We start from the raw sequence: 20,451 nt of genomic DNA, 5'->3' as shown, positions 1-20,451 counted from the left end.
TATCATGAGTAGATCAGGTAAACAAGTTGACTCTTCTTTTCAGATTCAAGATTTAAGAACGTGCCCCTCCCCCCAGCTTTTGCCTTTCATGGGCAAAGAGCCCCAAGAGTTTTACTTGGTCCTCGTGGTACAAACTCCCCACCTCTGATCATTTTGGAAGCTACGGACCCTCTCTGGCCTGTTCACACTCTCAGAACTGCATCTGTCACCCAGAAGAAAACCTTTAAGCCACCTACACTCTAAAATTTCACTTATCACCTTTAGACCAGACGCCGGGCATACTTTCGGTGATACAGCTCGTCCACTCTCTCCAGGTATCAAGTGCCTAGGAAAAGGCTGTTTTTGTCACCAAGTGGTGAGAAATTCACTGTGGAATGAGAAGAGGCAATACTCACAAAGGGCTGCATGGGGTTGAGGAAGAGAAAATGGTAATAGGGACGCCTAGACCTTCACGTGGAGCTCTCCTGGCTGTGCTGCAAGGGGTGGCGAGGTCACCTAGTCTACACCCAGTAGGGCACTGGGCCATCAGAAGAACCAGAAGCAGCTCTCTTGGAGCTAGTACCTAAGACTTGTCTACTAGAAATTTTGTTGTAGGAGTATGCTGTTTTTCTGCAGTAGACATGCCCTTCCTCCATTGAAATCTTCATCATGTCCTTCTGCCAATGGTACCTAGCTTGAGGTGTACCTCAGAGCATCCTGTTTTCTAATAGACACTTCCTTCCTAGCCCTAAGTTTTCCAACTCTGATTCATTGTAGTATTTCAAAGTTTTGTCCATTAACGTTCATCTCAGAGGTCCTATTTTTATTTTATTTTGGCTTCTTTTTTGCTCTAACATGTCCCCTGTTCCAGATAAGATCAATGACTACTAGGTCTAGGTTTTCTGGAACATTCTCAATTCCATAAGTTCAGTCTCCTTTTCAGGGCAAGTCATGTGTCCCAAGTTTTGCTTGAAAAAAATATGGTTACCCTGATTTTAAAATGACCATCTGGCTTCTCCAGTCCTAACTTTTGCTTTGGTGTACTTTTCCTTTGTTGCTTTTTGGGGGCACTATTTTGTTTTATGTTTGGTAAGGAAAGGGGGTAGCTGAAAGAAGACAGTAATATTTGCCGATAACTTATTTATCATTAATTCATTCATTAATCTCTTTGGCAATCCTGCAAAGTTCGTATGATTTTAGAAATGAGGCAACTGAGAAAACTTCAATAATTTTCTCAAAGATAAAGAGCTGATAAGTTATCACAGCTCAGCTTAGACTTTGATATCCGGCTCCAAAATCTGGGCTTTTTCAACTGTTGCGTAGATAGTGTTTTCAAAGACCATACCTCTGGCTTCCAGGGGACTTCATTGTCCAGTATCCTGTTTTGGGTGGTTATCTATGCTCAGTGCTGGGAAGCCACATGCTGCCTCCTACCTCTTCCCAACTCTGTCTTCTGCTTCCCCACCCAGTTCTTCCCCTTTCGAACCTAACAAACCTTCTCCCAATCATATCTGATAGAAGTCGTCACTCTCACCCACTATATTCTAGACTTCTGATGAATCCCTGGCTCTCAGCTCCTGGCATAGAATCTGAGAAAAATTGCCTTCTTCTCCTCTCTTTCTGCCTTTTTTCTTACCCTTGTGGTAGAACTGTTCTCTTTGGTCCATTATTTCTGTAAACTTCTCAGGAGACACATGCTTCCGGGAGGTGAGACATTTTGGCAGGTCTGATGTACTGGATACCAGCTTCTCTGGTGGGGGGTGGGGGGTGGGGCGTGCGGCGAGACTGGGAAGCAAAAGTAAGACTCTTAAACTTACTTCATTGTCATCACTGCTACCAATCACAAGTCCAATGGAGAGCCAGGCTCTGTGGGAGCTCCCGCCCCAGGGGAAAGTGCTCTATGTATGGCTTAGAATGTCAAGAAATGATAAAGCTCAGCAAATATAATGTTAGCAAAACATACAGGCAGACTCTCATTTAGTCAAGGTGTATCCCGTTTAGCGCTTAGATGTATGCCCTTGATCACGTCCATCATAAAATAATCCACAAATGTTTCCTGGATATCTCAAATCCATCCATTTCTCTTTAACCAGTTGCAACCAAACCACCACCATCACCTCTTGCCTAGACTATTTGCTGGAACAATCTGACAGGTTTCCCCACATTCACCTTTGTTTCTCATCAGTCTAGTCTCTAAGTAGTAACCAGGGAAGTGCTTCGAATACATGAACTAGACAAACTTACTCTATTGCTTAAATCCCTTCAGGGCTTTCCTTTGTTCTTAATCACAACATAATTCTGTCAAGGTGGGAGCCTTGGTAGTGGTGAGGCAGAAAGTGGTTTCTTTTACCCGATGAAACTGGCCAGGAGTGCCTGATCAAAAGACTGGACTCACCTGGAGAAGCATCCTGGGGCACCCGAAATGAAAAGAAACTTTCCGCTAAGCCAGAGCCATTAAGAGAAGGCACCAGTCCTGGAGCCAGCCAAGTCCTGGGCAGAGTGACTGCGGCGAAAGAAATCAAAACCTAAAACCACACATCAACATTATGTTCCGCACTGCAAAGAAGCCACCAGTCTAGTCAACCTCTTGCAACTAGCAATGGGTTCTGGGCACTCTACACAAACAGGGGCTTCTGGAAGACCCTGGGGGTAGGCCCAGAAGGAGGAAAACTTACCAAGAGGAGAACAGCTAAAGCCTAAGATACAGAAGCCACAGTGAGCATAACTGAATCTCTGGGATGTAAAAGGAACTTCTCCCCACCCAGGAAGCCAAGATGAATTCAGTGAACTCTGAAGGCACCTCCAAGTGAAGGTCAGACCACTGGACTCATCTCAAGGCTCCCATGTTGACTGGCAATGCTTCAGCAGTTGTAACTTTTTTTATTCTACCCTCATTAGGAATAATTTGAGCAAGTCCAATGATATACATATATATTTTTCTCATGTTGTATGCATGTACTAGTACAAGTGTTTTCTTGTAAAATCCACAAAAGAGAATATCTATAAAAATAAAAACTAACACTTGGGCCTCTGCTGAGCATTACTGTTTTAATTGCTTCAGACATTTAACATTCATCAAAACCTTAGAAGGTAGGTATTGCTATTGTACAAATTTTATAGTTGGGAAAAAGAAGGTGCATAAAGGTTAAATATTTTTCCAAGGTCAAAGCTAATAAATGGTAAAGAGATTTGAACACAGGTTGTGGGCTCTAAAGCTAGAATCTCTTGACCAACATGCTTTACTGAGTACAGAGATTTTAAAGGATGAGATCAAAATATGCATAAAAGTTCTACTATTTTCCTGCTGCACCAGATAGGTCTTGCTCATCCCCTGGCATCGTACGTGCACTTCACTTTGGAGACCACTGTTTAATACTGATGGTACATCTGCCTACCCATACACCTTTGAAACCTGTTTCTTTCATTTTCCTTCCTTTCTTTTTTCTTTCCTTTTTGAAAAACTTCTGAACCAGAAGAGGAACAAAACTTGGTTGAACCCTCAGACCAGAGGCCACGGGTGAGAGGAGGTGGGGTCACATGCCGTACTCACTGGAGCAGAAGTGAGGCCAGGCATCCCTCCACCCAGGGATGAAGTGTACATATTCCCGTTGTGTGTGGAGAGGTAGAGGGATGCCTTGCTCTTCTTGTTGAACATGTCTAGAGAGGCCTTTTGAAATGCTTTTGCTACGTCCTTATCGGTGTAGGTGTCTTCCAGCTTTAGCCCCCTGTGAGGCAGCCAGAGGAATAGGCCAGGCGAGAAGCCACATGAGGGAAGGAATGCAGCACGGGGAAAAGTGTAACAGCTACTGGAGAGAAGACTTTGGGACACATGTTTTTTATAATAGAATATTTGGAAATACAGAAAACACAGAGGAAAACTGTCACTAATAGTCTTACCATTCAGAGAGAGCACTTAGGTCGTAGTTTTCTTATGGAATCCATTCCTAATTTTATACAGTTTATTGGAAAGTAAAATCATGTGATACATTCTGTTTAGCATGCTTCCTTAACTAATTTTCTCTATGACATTGTCAGCTTCTCTAACATTATTATTTTTTTTTTTTTTGCGGTACGCGGGCCTCTCACTGTTGTGGCCTCTCCCGTTGCGGAGCACAGGCTCCGGACGCACAGGCTCAGCGGCCATGGCTCACGGGCCCAGCTGCTCCGCGGCATGTGGGATGTGGGATCTTCCCGGACCGGGGCACGAACCCGTGTCCCCGGAAGCGGCAGGCAGACTCTCAACCACTGTGCCACCAGGGAAGCCCTCTAACATTATTTTTAAAGGCTGCCAAATGGACCATGATATTATGTACCCTACTTTAACCAATTGACCCGTTTCTGTCCTCATTAGCTAAAATACTACAGAGAATAGCTACATGTTTGTTTTTTTTTTGGAAACATTTTTTTTTCATTAAAAATTTTTATGCTATTTTAAAAGGTTACTTTCCATTTACAGTTATCACAAAATGTTGGCTATATTCCCCGTGATGTACAATACATCCTTGAGTCTATATTAGACCCAATAGCCTGTACCTCCTACACCCCTATGTTGCTCCTCCCCCTCTCCCCACTGGTACCCACTAGTTTGTTCTATCTATGAGTCTGCTTCTTTTTTGTTATATTCACTTGTATGTTGTATTTTAGATTCCACTTACAAGTGATATCATACAGCATTTGTCTTTCTCTGTCTGACTCATTTCACTTAGCATAATGTCCTCCAAGCCCATCCATGTTGTTGCAAATGGCAAAATTTTGTTCTTTTTTATGACTGAGTAGTATTCCATTGTATATGTGTACCACATCTTCTTTATCCATTCATCTGCTGATGGACACTTAGGTTGCTTCCACACCTTGGCAAATGTAAATAATGTTGCTCTGAACGTTGGGGTGCATGTATCTTTTCAAATTAGTGTTTTGGGGTTTTTTTGATGTATACCCAGGAGTAGAATTTCTGGGTCATATGGTAGTTCTATTTTTAGTTTTTTGAGGAATAGCTACATGTTCTTTTAAACACGTGGAATTACTGAGCCAAAGATGCACATCTATTAAGGCTTTTGCTTCATGTTTTCCTATTACTCCCCCAAATCTTTGTATCCGTTTACTATTGCTCATTTTCTCATAGACTCAATTCTGGGTATACAAAAATTTTAAACGCTATCTAAAGAAAACATTAACTTGTTTATATTTGTTACTAATGGGTATGCACATTTAAAAATATGATTATGTGCATTTCTTCCTTGAGGAAATTTCTTGTCCATATACTTTGTTCAGTTTTCTACTTAGTGTGTTTTTCTTGTTATGGATGAGACTTTCATATATTAGAGATAGTAAGCTATTATCTTTGGTATATGTTAGAATTTTTTTCCATGGGGTAGGTCTTAGGAGCAGTGTTTGTGCTAATTTGTATGTTGGTGGCAGGGTTAGCAGTAGTAGTTAGAAACAGGGGCAGATGTTGGTAAAATACTCCAAAACTTGAACAGATACCAAGAAGAAAGGGAAAGATTCCTTTCCCAGTGAGAACTCTTTGTATTCTTCTTTTCTGAATATCTTGGAGTATCGCATCAATAAACAGCATTCTCCCTGCTTTATCGACAGCAAAGGGGAGTGAGCTGGACTATCTCTATTTCATAGGTGCGGGGATTTGAGGCAACAAGCAAGACATTCATTAAGCCAATGGCTAGTGGGAATGAGACCAGACGCTCCCCAAGTTGCCATCCTGCATTGTGATTATTTGCTTCTAGGTGTTTCTTTCTCTACAGACTGTGAGATCCTCTAGGCAGGTATCATGGAGTCACATCCACTTTTATGTCCCCAGAGTTTAGTATGATGTCTGACACATAGTTGATGTTCATAACATGTTTATTGCCTGAATAATTTAGCCACACTCCCTTTCCCCTTTTTATTACTCGCCGAAGCTTCTTATAGTCACTTGATCTAGAGGTTCTGTCAGTGCCCCTGTGCTCCCTAAGATACAGGGTGAGGTCTCTGAGAAAACAATAACGCACTAACCCACGTGAGGACTTGGTGTCATTTCTACTGTGTTGGAGGATTGTTGTCTTTTCCCACAGGAGTGGCTGGTGGTCCAAACTCAAGGCATGAGGAAGCCTCCTCCTTCTTATGAAGAGACCTCACCTGAAGGCTTCCAGCCTCTTATAGAGGCCGGTCTGTGTGTTGCCACTGGCTAAGAGAAAGTCATTGAACATCAGGTGAGCCAGGGATTTCTGGACCCTCTTGCAGAAGGGTGTGTGAAAGATCACAAACTGTAAGTCATCAGGAGTGAAATGTCGATCGATGCCAGCTGGAAGAAGAAGTGTGAAAGCAAGGATGTGGCAGGATCCACTTAGACATACTCTCCAAGATCTAACTGTGCTGAGGTCTCCCAGAAAACTGGCTCCTACCTCCGGCAAACACACAGAGGTTTGTTCATTCATTTTACAAGCATTTTACTAAGCATTCTACTCATAAAGAAGGTAAAGAAACAAATATTTTCTTCCTATCTGCCATTGCCAACCTCTATGACAAATAATTCCTCAAATCAACCTCGTACTGTATTATTTTCTCTATTTTCCAGGGGAGAAAACAGTCTCCAAAATATGAAGCTGAGTCATGTGTCCAAGGTCACCCAGCTTGAAAAGAGCTGGCTTTGGCTTTGGGTTCTGGTGTCTCTGGATCTACACTCCAGACTCTCTCATATTCCAAAGAGAAGAGCAATGCACCCCCTGCCCTTAGGAAAGTTTACAATTCGGTGCTGAGATCCAAAGCGGCATTGATCAAATTCCATATGAGATTAAGGACTAAAATTAGAATGTCATAAGAATTCAGAGGATGCCAGAGCAATTAGCCAATAACAATTTTACAGTGGATGGGCAGAGGCAGAGATGTTGAAGTCGACTCCTTTCCCATGGAGGCAGCCAGCATCCCACCCAGTGCAGCAGAGACAGGCAAGATGCTTCAGGACACCCCTAAAGCATCCATGCTCTGATGCTTCAGCACATGCCTTTTCCCACACTGAAACCTGCCTTTTTTAGATGCCCATCTGGGCATGGCTAAACAGGTAGGAACTCCCCACTTTATTTTTTAAGTGTATGAGTTTCTCTTTATTTTTAAAAGAAGATTCGTTTCTTTTCTGATTATGGAATTGGTACATATTTTTTAGCAGAGAACTTCAGAAAGTAAGGTGAAAATAAAATCAACTTCCAACACTACCAGGCAAAGAAAAGAATCACTGATAACACTTAAGTATACTGAAAATATAGGTAAGAATTTTCAACATCAACCAGACTTTAAAAGGTGGCAAACTATAAACCAAGAGTCAAATCACTCCTGACTTCAACAGAAATGAATCCTGGCCTCCATAGGACGTGGTCACTCTGATTCACACAGTACCTCCCCAGGTGGCCGGCACCCACTGGCTTCAGCTTTGACCTTGGATTGTCTACTTTCTTTCATTTAACTCAAGTTAGAGGCAATTTCATGCTTGACTCTGGGTGACTTCCAAAGGGAATTTAGCTCAGGCCCAGGAAAGGGTGTCAGAAGAAGGGGACATGAAACAATTCTCTTGTGATCATTTGAAGAGGAGAAAAGAGTCCTTGTCTTAAGAGGTTAGGACGTACTCTTGGCCTCGTGTGAATAGGGTCCCCACCTTCTGCCCTCTGAGCCCCATACCTTGCTCCCACTCGTCTGCATCTTTTGATGGTATAACATGTAGCATCGGTCCAGGGCCCGTAAGTAGCGCTGGATGGACAGCTTCCCATCCAATTGTGGGCACTCTGAAGTCATATCTGCTTTGTAGAAGTCATATACATTCTCCATGTGGGTTGCTCTAAGCCCTGGCAAGGCACACAGAGGGATTCGGGGACTGTACAAGGCAGCCCACGTTGAGCAGAGAGGATAGGAGAGCCACATACAAGCAGCCCCCTGGTCTTTATCTTTCTCGTGCCCAAGCCTGAGCCCACCGAGCATCCCTCATGTGTTCAAAAGGAGTTGATTGAATTGTCACTTTTATATAAATGAGATTTATATTTCCATTTCCATACCTAGATGGGCTTAAAAAAAATCTGGAATAGACACCAAAAGTCTCAAAGGAAAGCTCTCACTTTATACTCAATTATCTTCTTTCATTTTCAGTTGTCAGTTTAGCTCTCAAAGGGTCCTTGTCAGCAGCACCAGTGCCAGCCATTCCACACATCATTATCCCAAAGTGTGATGGTGCAGAAGAGGCAAGCTTGCGGATCCCTCTCTTCCCCTCCTCCCTGCCCTCTGCTCCCCAGTCCAGTCTTTTGGAGACAGTCAATATCATCACCAGATCCACATTTCGGCCCTGCATAGTGGGTGGGCCAACTTGGAATTAGGAGCTAGGTATTTGGTTACGCCATGCACAGTCTCCCGGCGCCACATAGACACTGTTTACTACAAACCTCTCTTGAGGGCTAGAGGGCCCTTGGGCCCAACCAGCATTGCCACAGCTCCAGCCCTGCCTGTGGGGTGAATATTACCACTGGAGTACACTGCGATGTCTCCACAGACCACCAGGGCATAGTGACTTGTAATGAGAGACAAGAAATAATTATTATCACTACCAAATCTCAAGCAGACTGAAAGCCTCCTGTATGCCAGGCACAATTTTAGGTACTGGTGATAGATCACTGAACCAAAATAAAAATTCTTGCCCCATGGAACTTGGTCTAGTGAAATTCATCATGACACATTTGAAATGCAATGTCCAAACTCAGTGTTCTGTGACTCTAGCTGTAAAATCCTCATTTATTCAGAATTCAGTTTCTGAATTCAATGAAACATTCATAAATTAGCACTTCTGGAGATAATTTAGGTTTGTACTGATCACCTTATAGCACTTCATAGTACTACAGTGGAAATTTCTTTCAAATCATAGAAGGCCAAGGGATGGGGAGGGAAACTAATATTTGAAATCCTAGATAGACATGAGCTATCCTCAAACAATCCTTAAAATAATCCAGTGAGGCAGGAATTATCCACATTTACAAAGGAAGACACTGCCTTCTAGAGAATCCAAGTAATTTGTCTAAGGTCACCCACCTCATGAATACGGAATTAAATATTCAGACCCGGTTCTGACTGGATCCTGAACCACGTGCTTCGAACAATCTGGTATTACCTTCCTTCTGAGAAGAGTTAGTGTCAAGTAACCACATTTAATGTAGGTGAACCATAGTAACTACTTCTATAGTAGCCAGATGATTATTCAATAAATGATTGTTGTCTTGAATATTATTTGTTCCTCTCTCATCTGATAGTACTGCCCGCCCTCAAACTTGGGTTTGTGAGAGAAACATGGCGGCAATTTTAGGATTCTACCTAAACTGTGAGGAAGCCCCCAGGGTTTATGCCAGCACTGTGTTGAGAGCCATTATTTCTGTATAATTCAGTCCTCACAATAAGCTTATCTGTCAGATACAGTTATCTCCTCTTTATAGACAAAGGAATTGAGACCCAAAGAACCTGAGTCACTTACCTAAAGCCACGCAGCTAATAGATGGTAGGATAAAGATTCAGAGTCAAGGTTCCAACCCAAATTCATTGAAACCCAAGAACCTTCTCTTAAGATTATATAACAACTCAAACTCCAATCCCAACGAAACAGTATTGTTATTTTTTCTCTGCAATTTTATATACATAATATATAAAAATATATAATAAACATATAATATATATAAACAAAATTTATATATGTATATAAAATTAGGAAACTATAGAATAGTATTTAGAAGCCATTAAGGAAAAAACCAGTCAATTAGACTGTCTAAAATTAAAACCTTCTATCAGAAACAAACTCAAAAGACAAACTGGGGAAGTATTTACAGTACATAAAGCCAACAAAGGATTATTTTCATTCATATATAAGCGCCTCATAAGAAACATAAGATATGTAATAGAAAAATGGCCAATAAACATCATAAAAATATCAAAGTTCTCTTATAATAGCAAAGGAAAATCAATGATACTATTATATTACTTATTAAACTGACAAAGATTAGAAAGTTTGATAATATATATTGTAGGAATGCACTTTAGTACAACATGTTGAAGAACAATTTGGCATATTCTATCAAACCTTTAGATCAAACTATTCTGCAATTCCACTTCTAGGAATCTATTCCTAGAACATATTATCATGAGCGTGCAAAGCTATTGTACAATGTTCATTAAAACAGTATTTATAATTGCAAAAACATACATCAATCTAAATATCCATCTATATGGGACTAAGGTTTGGCATATCTGTCAATAGAATATTATGTGGCTTTTAAAAGAATGACTTTAGGTGACCTTATGTGTATATCTATCTATCTATCTTATATCTATCTATCTATAGAATGACCTCTAAGACATCATAGAGATGAGGAATAATGTGTACAATGCTAAAAAATGAATAGATAAGGGTATGCTTTCAGGTATATAGAAAATTCCTGGAAGAATACATAGAAACTGTCAGTGTTAAATTATGGGAGTTGGTAATGGGGTGTCAAAGGGAAATTTTCTTTACTTTCTTTACTTTTCACCCTTTTGTGTGTGTGTGTGTGTATGTACTTAACTGTTGGTTTCAATTACCTTCATTTAAAACAAAAAAAGACAAGAAAAAATGAGGTCTCTCAGGCAATCTGAGCCAGTACCACTCTTTCCTTCCCTCATACCCTGCTGTCTCTCTGGAGTGGTCCAGACCTTCTTGGTGAGTCCCAGAACCACCTTCTCCCATCTGAGGGTCCCCAGGTGGATGGCCAGGTCAGAAGCAGAGATCACATCTATGCTGGCCTTGTCTTGTTTTGGCATTTGCCATTAGACTCAAGCTTAAATATGCTTTTTGTTTTAGTATAGATTAACAATTCACATCCTAATAGCTTGTTTGAATTTTTCCCCCGCAAGACATCACGTTAAAGAAGGATGCATTTGCAGCCCTCTCCTGTGGAATACCCAACCATTCAGCAGAATTTACTCATTTGAAATGACATGTTTGAAGCTGCTAATGCCCCCAAATAAAGGCTCTGATTTTGGGTTAAAGGCTGGTGTGTGTCCCTTGCCCTTCACTTCTACTCTCTAACTAAATTCTGGGCTGGACATGTTGGTGGTGACGGTAGTAGGGGTTGCTGGAGAGGTAATAATACAAATGCCAAGCAGGAGAAGCACTGCAAGTACAGGTTTGACGATGTAGAGACTAGAACATGCCAAATCAATGGAATCATTCTTGGCGAGGCTACGCAGGGCAGTTGAAAAAAAACACTGAATGGGTGTGTGGAATTGTACTGCCTTGTTGCATGAACAGAGACAAACCATTAAACTCTTCTTGGCCTCTTTTTAAAGTGAAAAATATTGGATTAGATAGTCTCTAGGGTCACCGCCAACATCAAGACTTCATAATTAATTTTATAATTAATGTTTATTATGGTTTCTAAAGTTTAAATTCTGGTTTCCAACTTATTAAAGTAGGGCCTTGTCTGCCCAGGTACTGTTTTTTCACATCTCCATTGATATCTTGTTTAATGCCTGTAAGGCAGGTAGGCAAACAAAAACTCTGAGTCTCTCAGAGGTTAAGGGACTTGTCATCAATTATTGACAGACCTAGGTTTCTAACTCTCCTAGGAACCAGGCAAGGGAGAGAAAGTAGAAATACTCTGTGTCATAGTCTATCCTGTGATTCTTTGGGTCTATTTTTATCAGGGTGTTTTTCCCTAACACCTAAACTTGTTTAAATCTTTTAACATCACCAATCTCTTTCCCGCTCAGAGACTTGGGAGAAACCTTAGAGAAACAGGAAGAGTGAAATGGGAAATATACCAAATTTGATTTGGTGTCTTGCTTCTGCCATGCACTACGTGTAAGATATTAGATCCTCCATTTTCCCCCCATAAATCAGGTATGACAGCCACTTCCTAGGCTGTTGTGAGGACCAAATGAATGACTCTGTGAACATGCTCCCTGATTAACTGTATAAAGCTATACACGTCTCAGTGGTTATTATCATTGTGGTTGTTGGATGATCGCAGCAGCTGTATGAAGAAGGTGTCCTTCCCTCTCTGAATGAAACCACCCAAGGAAAGGAGAAGCTGAGGATTCGGCCTCCAACCCAGCTCCCTTCTTACATATGCCTCTGGCAGCATGTACCATCCCAGGAGCTGGACTCGACCCAGTTGGCAACACTGAATAGAGAGAGGCAGTGTCACCGTAGCAGGCACTGGTGGTATCTATGCCCTCAATGTCAGTGTTGCCTGAATCCTGGAAGAGCTCCTTGAGCACTGTTTTGACAGCCTTGGGCTTGTCGATGATGGTCTCAGTGCCCACTTCCCGCCGGCCCACAGATTCCCATGGGAGCTGCGTGTGCTCCATCAACTGCTGCACCACTGTCAGGCACAGGGAGTTGATGCCCTCCTGGACTGAGCAGAAGCCCATCTGGGTTTGGCCCATGCCCACTGTGTACTTCCCTGCCCCCACATTGTTAAACTTCTCCATGTCTGTTTGGTCCACATAATGGGCTGGGAAATAGACCTCCAGGGCAAGGATGCCCACATCCTTTGGCCAAGCATCTCTTTTGGCCAAGGGGATAGCAGGGACTGTAGAAAACGTGTAGTAGAGAAAACAATCAAAATTCCACTAATGGGCTCTAGCTAGTTTCCTCAAAAGACAGTACAGCAATCATTTCATTCATTTTTTAAAAAATATATTTTAAAGACATCAGATGAATACAAATTTAGAATTGTATTTTCCTGTTGAATTTACCCTTTTATCCTTAGTAAATGTCCCTCCAGCATTTTTATAGCTAAATACATGTAGAACAAGCAACGTCTGTGGAAATACAGAAGACAGAGAGGGCAATTCCAAACTGGAGCAGAGAAAAAGTGGAGAAAGATTCAGTAAAGAGGGAAGAAAACTGTTTCTTTCCTGGACCCACCACCTCTCTTCAACCCTGACTCCTAATCCCTCTGGAGAAGATCTGGAGTTTCTCCTTCTAGCTACAAGTAAAGAACTCACCAAGCCCACCTTCTATTTGTTCCACATAAAAAGCACCTGAAAGCTGGTTACTTTAGAGGTATTCTTCATTTTCCAGATGGTGAAAGCAAGGCACACATTGGTGAAGCGATGTGCTCAGGGTAACTTCTCAGTTTCTCATCTGTTAGAAATATTCTGTCTTTTCACTCATGAGTACCACCAAATTCCTTTGACTTGCATCTGGCTACAGGATTCCTGATCGTGGAAGAGTGACAGGGTGGCTCTGCAGGCTTATGCATTTAGCTCTATGCCACAGGAATTGTAGCCCGGATGGAATGTATCCATCAGTCATCCACAGGATTCTGGGCTTCTTGTAACCCCCGTTTTCCCATCACAGAGGTCACTTTAAAGGACTGCTGTGAGGCAAAATGGATCATGTGATCACAAGATAGTGAGGCAAAGTGATAAATGTTTATTCGTATCTGACAAAAGAGAATTGAAGTTTAGTTCTCTGCCCTATTTGGTGACACTCAGATAATTAGAGTTTATACTCTCAAATGTTCGTGGAAGAGCTTCCCAGTACCTAGAGCTAATGGCTACCCAGAGCTCAGTCCTGTGCTTGGCTGGGTTTTCTCTCATTCTCATTCTCCCTCTGTCGTCTCTAAGCTCACTCCATCCCTCTCTTTCCCAGTTAGAAATCTCAAGTCATAAGGAAAGTTTCCAAGAATTAGTCACATTGTAACTTTTGTAAATGTCTTGGTAGGGGGTTATTACTTGGAAATGGATTCCAGAGCCTTGAAGAAAAGTTAACATGTAGAGGTTTCCAGAAACATCAGGCCACTGGAGTTAAGAGTATCCATCTAATCTTGTACTTTCTCTAAAAAATAATCACTTTATTTAATTTAGAACTGGTTTCGTTCTGGTGTTGCTTGGTTCAAGAACATGCATCAGACTTTTATTTCTTTACTCCATCTCGCCTCCTTCTCTTGTGTTTCAAAATTAGCTATTAGGGCTTCCCTGGTGGTACAGTGGTTAAGAATCCACCTGCCATTGCAAGGGACACGGGTTCGAGCCCTGGCCTGGGAAGATCCCACATGCCGTGGAGCAACTAAGCTGGTGCGCCACAACTACTGAGCCTGTGCTCTAGAGCCCACGAGCCACAACTACTGAGCCTGCGTGCCACAGCTACTGAAGCCCACACACCTAGATCCCGTGCTCTGCAACAAGAGAAGCCACGACAATGAGAAACCCATGCACTGCAACAAAGAGTAGCCTCTGCTCACCACAACTAGAGAGAGCCCGCACGCAGAAACGAAGACCCAACACAGCCAAAAAACAAACAAACAACAACAAAAAAAACACAAAATTAGCTATTATATGCCAGGCACTGTGCTATGGAGGGCTGTGGGGTGAAGGGGACGGTCGGAGAAAGGCGGAGATCAAGGTTCTTGGGGGCCTCCTCCACCAGTAGGAGGAATGAGATAAGCACATACATACTATATAACCCAACCAAGAGTCAGAATATGATAAAGGCCACAAGAGGGAGATGGGCAAAACCCCACGGGAATTCAAAGGAAGCAGAGATTTCCTGTGTGTGGGAGAATCAGGACTGGCCTCATGGAAGGGGCTAAATTTGAGGTCAACCTTGATGGATAAGTGGAGCGTCTTCTGATGAAGAATTGGAGGGTGGCTGCAGGGACAGTGCTACAGCAGGGGGTGATTGAACAGGTAAGGGCACCTGGAGCAGAGAGTGAAGGGGAGAAGGAGGACAACAAATGAGAAAAGCAGGTGGGGACCATGAAGTGGAGGGCAAAGGTCTTCCTTATTTTAAAGGCAGTTGAAGCACATGGGGTGGGAGCCGTCTTTATGGTGGATTTAGAGTGAATGCAAGTTGGATTAGAGGGGATAGACATACAGAGAAAAGGAGAGCCATAAAGAGGACTCTTAATACCCATCCAGGCCATGGAAAATGGGATTAGCTGTGAGTACACCAAAAGGGAGATGTGAATGATAATTCCAAGTGTTGGAACCAAGGACATCAGAAGGAGGGGGCAGGTCAGGGGGACTGGGGTTTATCTCTTGGAGGACAGCCAACGGTTGCTCATTGAGACAAGCAAATCCACTTCAATCCCTTCCTCACAAATGGAAAAACATGTTAAATTCCGAGCTGGGACATTAGGCCTGTACTCAGGGGGTGGGGAAGAGTGTTGATGATGGTGGGGAGTCATGAAGAAAATAAGAAGGCTCAAGGCATCTCCTCCCACCCGATACATCCACGCACACAGGTTCCCTGGGCACCAGGCAAGGGAAGACACTGGGCGAAAAGTGTTTCTCTAAATATTCTTGGAATGCAGTGTAGAAATGGGAAGGAAGAAAGGGCTAGTCCTAAAGTACACTGGATGGTTTAGGGGTGTCCGGGTGCTAGCGGTAGCTGTGTTACCATCAATGCTGGGAGACTGTGAGCCCTTGGGCTGGACTTGGGGAGTGTTTGCAAAAAAAAAGGAGTGCGTGTGTGCTTCTGTGCACGAGCACATGGTACACACACACGCACACACATACACTCTTATCTGTACATCTCATGTCCCCCTTTCATGAAATCAGAGAGCAGAGAAACACACTTCTTATCCTCCGTCCATTTTGAATCTGACTACAGTGACTTGAAGCAGCTGGTTTTACTGACACTGCAGGTGACACAGAGTCCTGAAGGTCTCAGCAGGGGCTGGGGGGAGAGGTGCAAACGGTGGTGGAGAGAATGTCATGGGCCCTGGTACCGATATTTCCATTGCTTCGTGCTGCTAGGGGTGTAAAACGTGTCTTGCTGACATCGGCAGGTGCCAGAGGTTTGGGATCCTGGAATTCGGTAAACAGACCTGGGCTGTCTCTTTAGAGATGAGGTGACTGAGACCTTGAGAGGTTAACTTGCTTCTTTAAGGCTGTTCCCAAGCCTTGCCAACTTTTGACTGGGATTCTAGTGACTTCTGCCTCCGCAAACCCTGCCCCTGCTTATCGAGGCTCTGTGGCTTCTAAAACTGGGCACAACTTCTCACTTAGAACATGGGCAAATCAAAGAAAAGCATCATCTCTCCAACATGTACATACCTGTGCTGCTCCTGGGCATGTATGGGAAAGGATGGCACTGATCCCTCCTTTCTTGGGCTCTTGTGGCAGCCTTGTTTATGTTCAGCCACCTCAGGAGGCTATGGTGTTCCTTATAATACATCCTAAGGTAATCCAACCTGGTCTTGGACCCTTGTCTGAGTTACTCTCACTTGGTTGTCGAGAAAGCTCTCTGTCGAGTTAGCTGTTATTAATGTATTTTGATGATAAGGAAAATCTCTCAAAACCAAAGGGAATGAATCTATTCATAGTAGCCCTTTAAGTAGTTGGGAGTGGTACGGGCATACAGGCAAAGGGCTGGAATTAGAGAGGATAAAGAGCCTGCTCCATTTCTTCTGTTTTTATTGTCATTCTTGTGTTTGTATAGCGCTATACAATTTCCAAGTGCAATGCAATAAGTGCTACAATAAAAGTACAGAAGCCCTAAAGAGGTGATCGTCATTTGCAGCTCAAGGTCTCCTGAAGAGGAAAGGTCTGCTTTACTGATGAGGCTAGTGATATGTGGACAGGTGATCCAGCTTTCCCAAAGATCTACAGCTGGTAAATGGCAGGTTGGGCACTCAACCATGTCTTTCGACTCCAGATTCTGCTCTTTCCACTTTGGTCTTCTACTTCACAATAAAATGCTCCTGCCCTCTGATCTTCTAATGAATCTCTCCCTCCATCCCACTCTCATTGCACCGATCTTCCTCTATCTTTTACAAGAGTCATGCATTCACTCATTAGTTCATTCAATTAACCCCTCTGTCTACTATGACTCTGTGCAGGGCACAGAGAACAGTCAGAGTGGTTCCTGATTTAGGGGAAACAGAGGCAACTTCATTTTCCTGAAGACAGAGAACTTCCAGCTGCCCCTAGAAGTCCAAGTCTCTCAGGTCTTCCATCATCTTTAGATTCTTGCCTCCATACATCTTGGTGCTTACTGCTCTAACCCAATCTCCCACCTTGCTCTGTCACCCCATGCCCTTCCACTGAGCCACTGGCAAAGCTCTGTCATCAACTGAAAATTCCTTATTTCCAATCCTTTTTCTGAATACGCCCTTTGCTTCTTTCTCTGTCTCAGACTGCAACTCTCACATGGTGGTTGCGCTCTTTGCTTTCCATAATATGGGACCCCTGGCCAAAGGAACCCAATGTACTGCAGTGCTTGGAATAAGGCATATGTCCTCTTTGCTCTTCGCTGATATCGCCAGAGTATTTTTCTTCTCCCTCCTCTCAAAAGCCCCATTCTCTGCAAGCACATGCCATCTGTCTGGACCAACCAGTGCCTTTCATTCTTGCAGTCAACATTCAGTCCTGCTCCACTACCCTTGTTCATGAACATGGAAGCACAGGGATCACTGCCTTCCTTTCCACCCTCAATCCTCAGCATTCTTGGAGATGTGAATCTCCACATAGGTAATTCATCCACGCTGCCCTCTCACGTAAGTTCCCACTTCCGTGATTTTTGTCCTCCACTTGACCTCAGCCTCCCATCCCACACTCATACTCTTTTTTTTTTTTTAAGTATAATTGATTTACAATGTTGTGTGAGTTTCAGGTGTACAGCAAAGTGATTCAGTTATTTATATATATATATATATAATTTTTCAGTTTCTTTTCCCTTATAGGTTATTACAAAATATTGAGTATAGTTCCTGTGCTATACAGTAGGTCCTTGCTGGTTATATATTTTAAATATAGTAGTGTGTATGTATTAGTCCCAAACTCCTAATTTATCCCCCCCCCTTCCCCTTCGGCAACCATAAATTGGTTTTCTACGTCTGTGGGTCTATTTCTGTTTTGTATATAAGTTCATTTGTATTATTATTATTATTATTTTTGGATTCCACATATAAGCAATATCATATGATATTTGTCTTTCTCTGTCCTGCTTAGTCACTTAGTATGATAATCTCTAGTATGAGTTTCCATTCTCATACTCTTGACCTTCTCGCTATACAACCTCCAAAGTTTTAATTTCATGCAGCACAATTCTAATAACCTCTATCTTCCCTGCTTACTTTGTGTGTGTGTGTGTGTGTTTAATGTCTTTATTGGAGTATAATTGCTTTACATTGTTGTGTTAGTTGCTGCTGTATAACAAAGTGAATCAGCTATACGTATACATATATCCCCATATCCCCTCCCTCTTGCGTCTCCCTCCCACTCTCCCTATCCCAGGCCTCTAGGCGGTCACAAAGCACCGAGCTGATCTCCCTGTGCTATGTGGCTGCTTCCCACTAGCTATCTACAATACATTTGGTAATGGATATATGTCAATACCACTCTCTCACTTTGTCTCAGCTTACCCTTCCCCCTCCCAGTGTCCTCAAGTCCACTCTCTACATCTGCATCTTTTTTTTCTTCTTTTTTTTTTTTTTTGCGGTACATGGGCCTCTCACTGTTGTGGCCTCTCCCGTTGCAGAGCACAGGCTCTGGATGCGCAGGCCCAGCGGCCATGGCTCACGGGACCAGCCGCTCCGTGGCATGTGGGATCTTCCCGGACCAGGGCATGAACCCGTGTCCCCTGCATCGGCAGGCGGACTCTCAATCACTGCGCCATCAAGGAAGCCCTAAACCCACTCTTGGTCTACCCTGTGCCTGTATCTGAGCAGCTAAACAAGGCTGAAGGAAAACACAGTATGGTATTAACTGGTTAGCTTTACATTTACAACCGCATATCTCAAATGGACCCTCAGCATAGTCTGGCAATTCTACTACATTTTCCTAGTTCATTTGCTCTCCCACTCCCAAATGACTAGTCACACTTCCTCTTCTGTCTTCAGCCCATCTCCTCTACTCATTCTCAACTGATTACTTCGACTCCTCTTTCACTGAGAAAATAGAAACCATCAGAAGAGAAGTACTCCATCTCTTATTAGCAAATTCAGCAAATTGCCTGCCTTTATACCCCATACTCTACTTTCCTATAGTTCTTATCTAGAGGAACAATCCCTGCTCTGTTTTAAATCTGATGTCACCACTTGTGCACTGATTGTACTGCCTCTGCTCTGTGTGAAGACTGTGGTTCTGCAATTGTCTCTTCTCTTCTTCCTGATTTTTCCCCTTTCTACTAGGTTGCTCTTATCAGCGTTCAATCACATCTTTACCCTTTTGCCACATCTTCTTTATCTACTCATCTGTCGATGGACACTTAGGTTTCTTCCATGTCCTGGCTGTTGTAAATAGAGCTGCAATGAACATTGTGATACATGACTCATTTTGAATTATAGTTTTCTCTGAGTTATTTGTAGTGAGGTGGATGGACCTAGAGTCTGTCATACAGAGTGAAGTAAGTCAGAAAGAGAAAAACAAATACCGTATGCTAACACATATATATGGAATCTAAAAAAATAAAATAAAATAAAATGGTCATGAAGAACCTAGGGTCAAGACAGGAATAAAGACACAGGCCTACTAGAGAATGGACTTGAGGACGTGGGGAGAGGGAAGGGTAAGCTGGGACAAAGTGAGAGAGTGGTAGTGTATATATGGACATATATACAGTACCAAATGTAAAATAGATAGCTAGTGGGAAGCAGCCGCATAGCACAGGGAGATCAGCTCGGTGCTTTGTGACTAGCTAGAAGGGTGGGACAGGGAGGGTGGGAGGGAGGGAGACACAAGAGGGAAGAGATATGGGAACATATGTATATGTATAACTGATTCACTTTGTTATAAAGCAGAAACTAACACACCATTGTAAAGCAATTATACGCCAATAAAAATGTTTTAAAAAATGCCCTTTTGACCCTATATGTCCTACCGAGTGTGCCATCGCCTCTCTGCTCCCCTCTATACTGAAAGCCACTAAATTTTCTGTTCTCAGTGTTTCACATCTTTTCTTCTCACTCTGTCTTTAATTGCCCCATTTTGGCTTTTGTCTCCTGCATTCCATTGAAATTCCTTTTGTCAAGGTCATCAGTAACTTCCTTTTTGCCAAACCCAACATTTGGTTCTGAACCTTCCGCTTACTCGACCTCTCAGGAGCACACGGCTCATATTCTCACTCCCTCTTTCTTGAGACACATTTTTCATTTGGCTTACAGAACCTGACAACCGCAGGATTTTCCTCCAAATCACTGGCCACTCCTCACAACTGCTCCTCCTCCCTATGACCTCTAAAATTTGGAGCTCCAGGTCATCCCAAACACTCAATTCACTGAGAAAATAGATGGAACTGAATAGGAACATTAGGCTCTTAGACCAAAACACCCAATAGTCACACAGAATTATGGATACTAATAGATGATTTTGATAAAATTGAAGGCCAAAACCAGCCAATCCGGTAAAAACTTTATTAAGTATAGATAACAGATTAAGCACTGTGCTAAGCATTGGGAAAACATGGGATGGTTCAGCTTCATTTCTTTCTCTCTTTTAAGTTGGCATGTACTAAGAAACTACTGTGTG

The 20,451-nt window shown here is 42.7% G+C and overlaps 1 protein-coding gene across 1 annotated transcript; it reads right to left on the bottom strand.

Annotated features, from left to right (window-relative positions):
* Positions 1–260: 260 nt before the first annotated feature.
* HMGCS2 (3-hydroxy-3-methylglutaryl-CoA synthase 2) lies at positions 261–19,816 on the bottom strand. The gene is given in 13 exon segments (XM_030869319.2): positions 261–367; positions 1,616–1,738; positions 2,372–2,435; positions 2,437–2,482; positions 3,530–3,561; positions 3,563–3,704; positions 6,112–6,277; positions 7,645–7,659; positions 7,662–7,808; positions 8,397–8,521; positions 12,096–12,163; positions 12,166–12,603; positions 19,805–19,816. Coding segments are annotated over 13 exon segments (1,485 nt in total).
* Between the last annotated feature and the right edge of the window lie 635 nt (positions 19,817–20,451).

This window comes from Globicephala melas, chromosome 1, assembly GCF_963455315.2.
Source record: "Globicephala melas chromosome 1, mGloMel1.2, whole genome shotgun sequence".
In the NCBI taxonomy this organism is placed as follows: domain Eukaryota; kingdom Metazoa; phylum Chordata; class Mammalia; order Artiodactyla; family Delphinidae; genus Globicephala; species Globicephala melas.
This window is presented reverse-complemented; position numbering and strand designations above follow the sequence as displayed.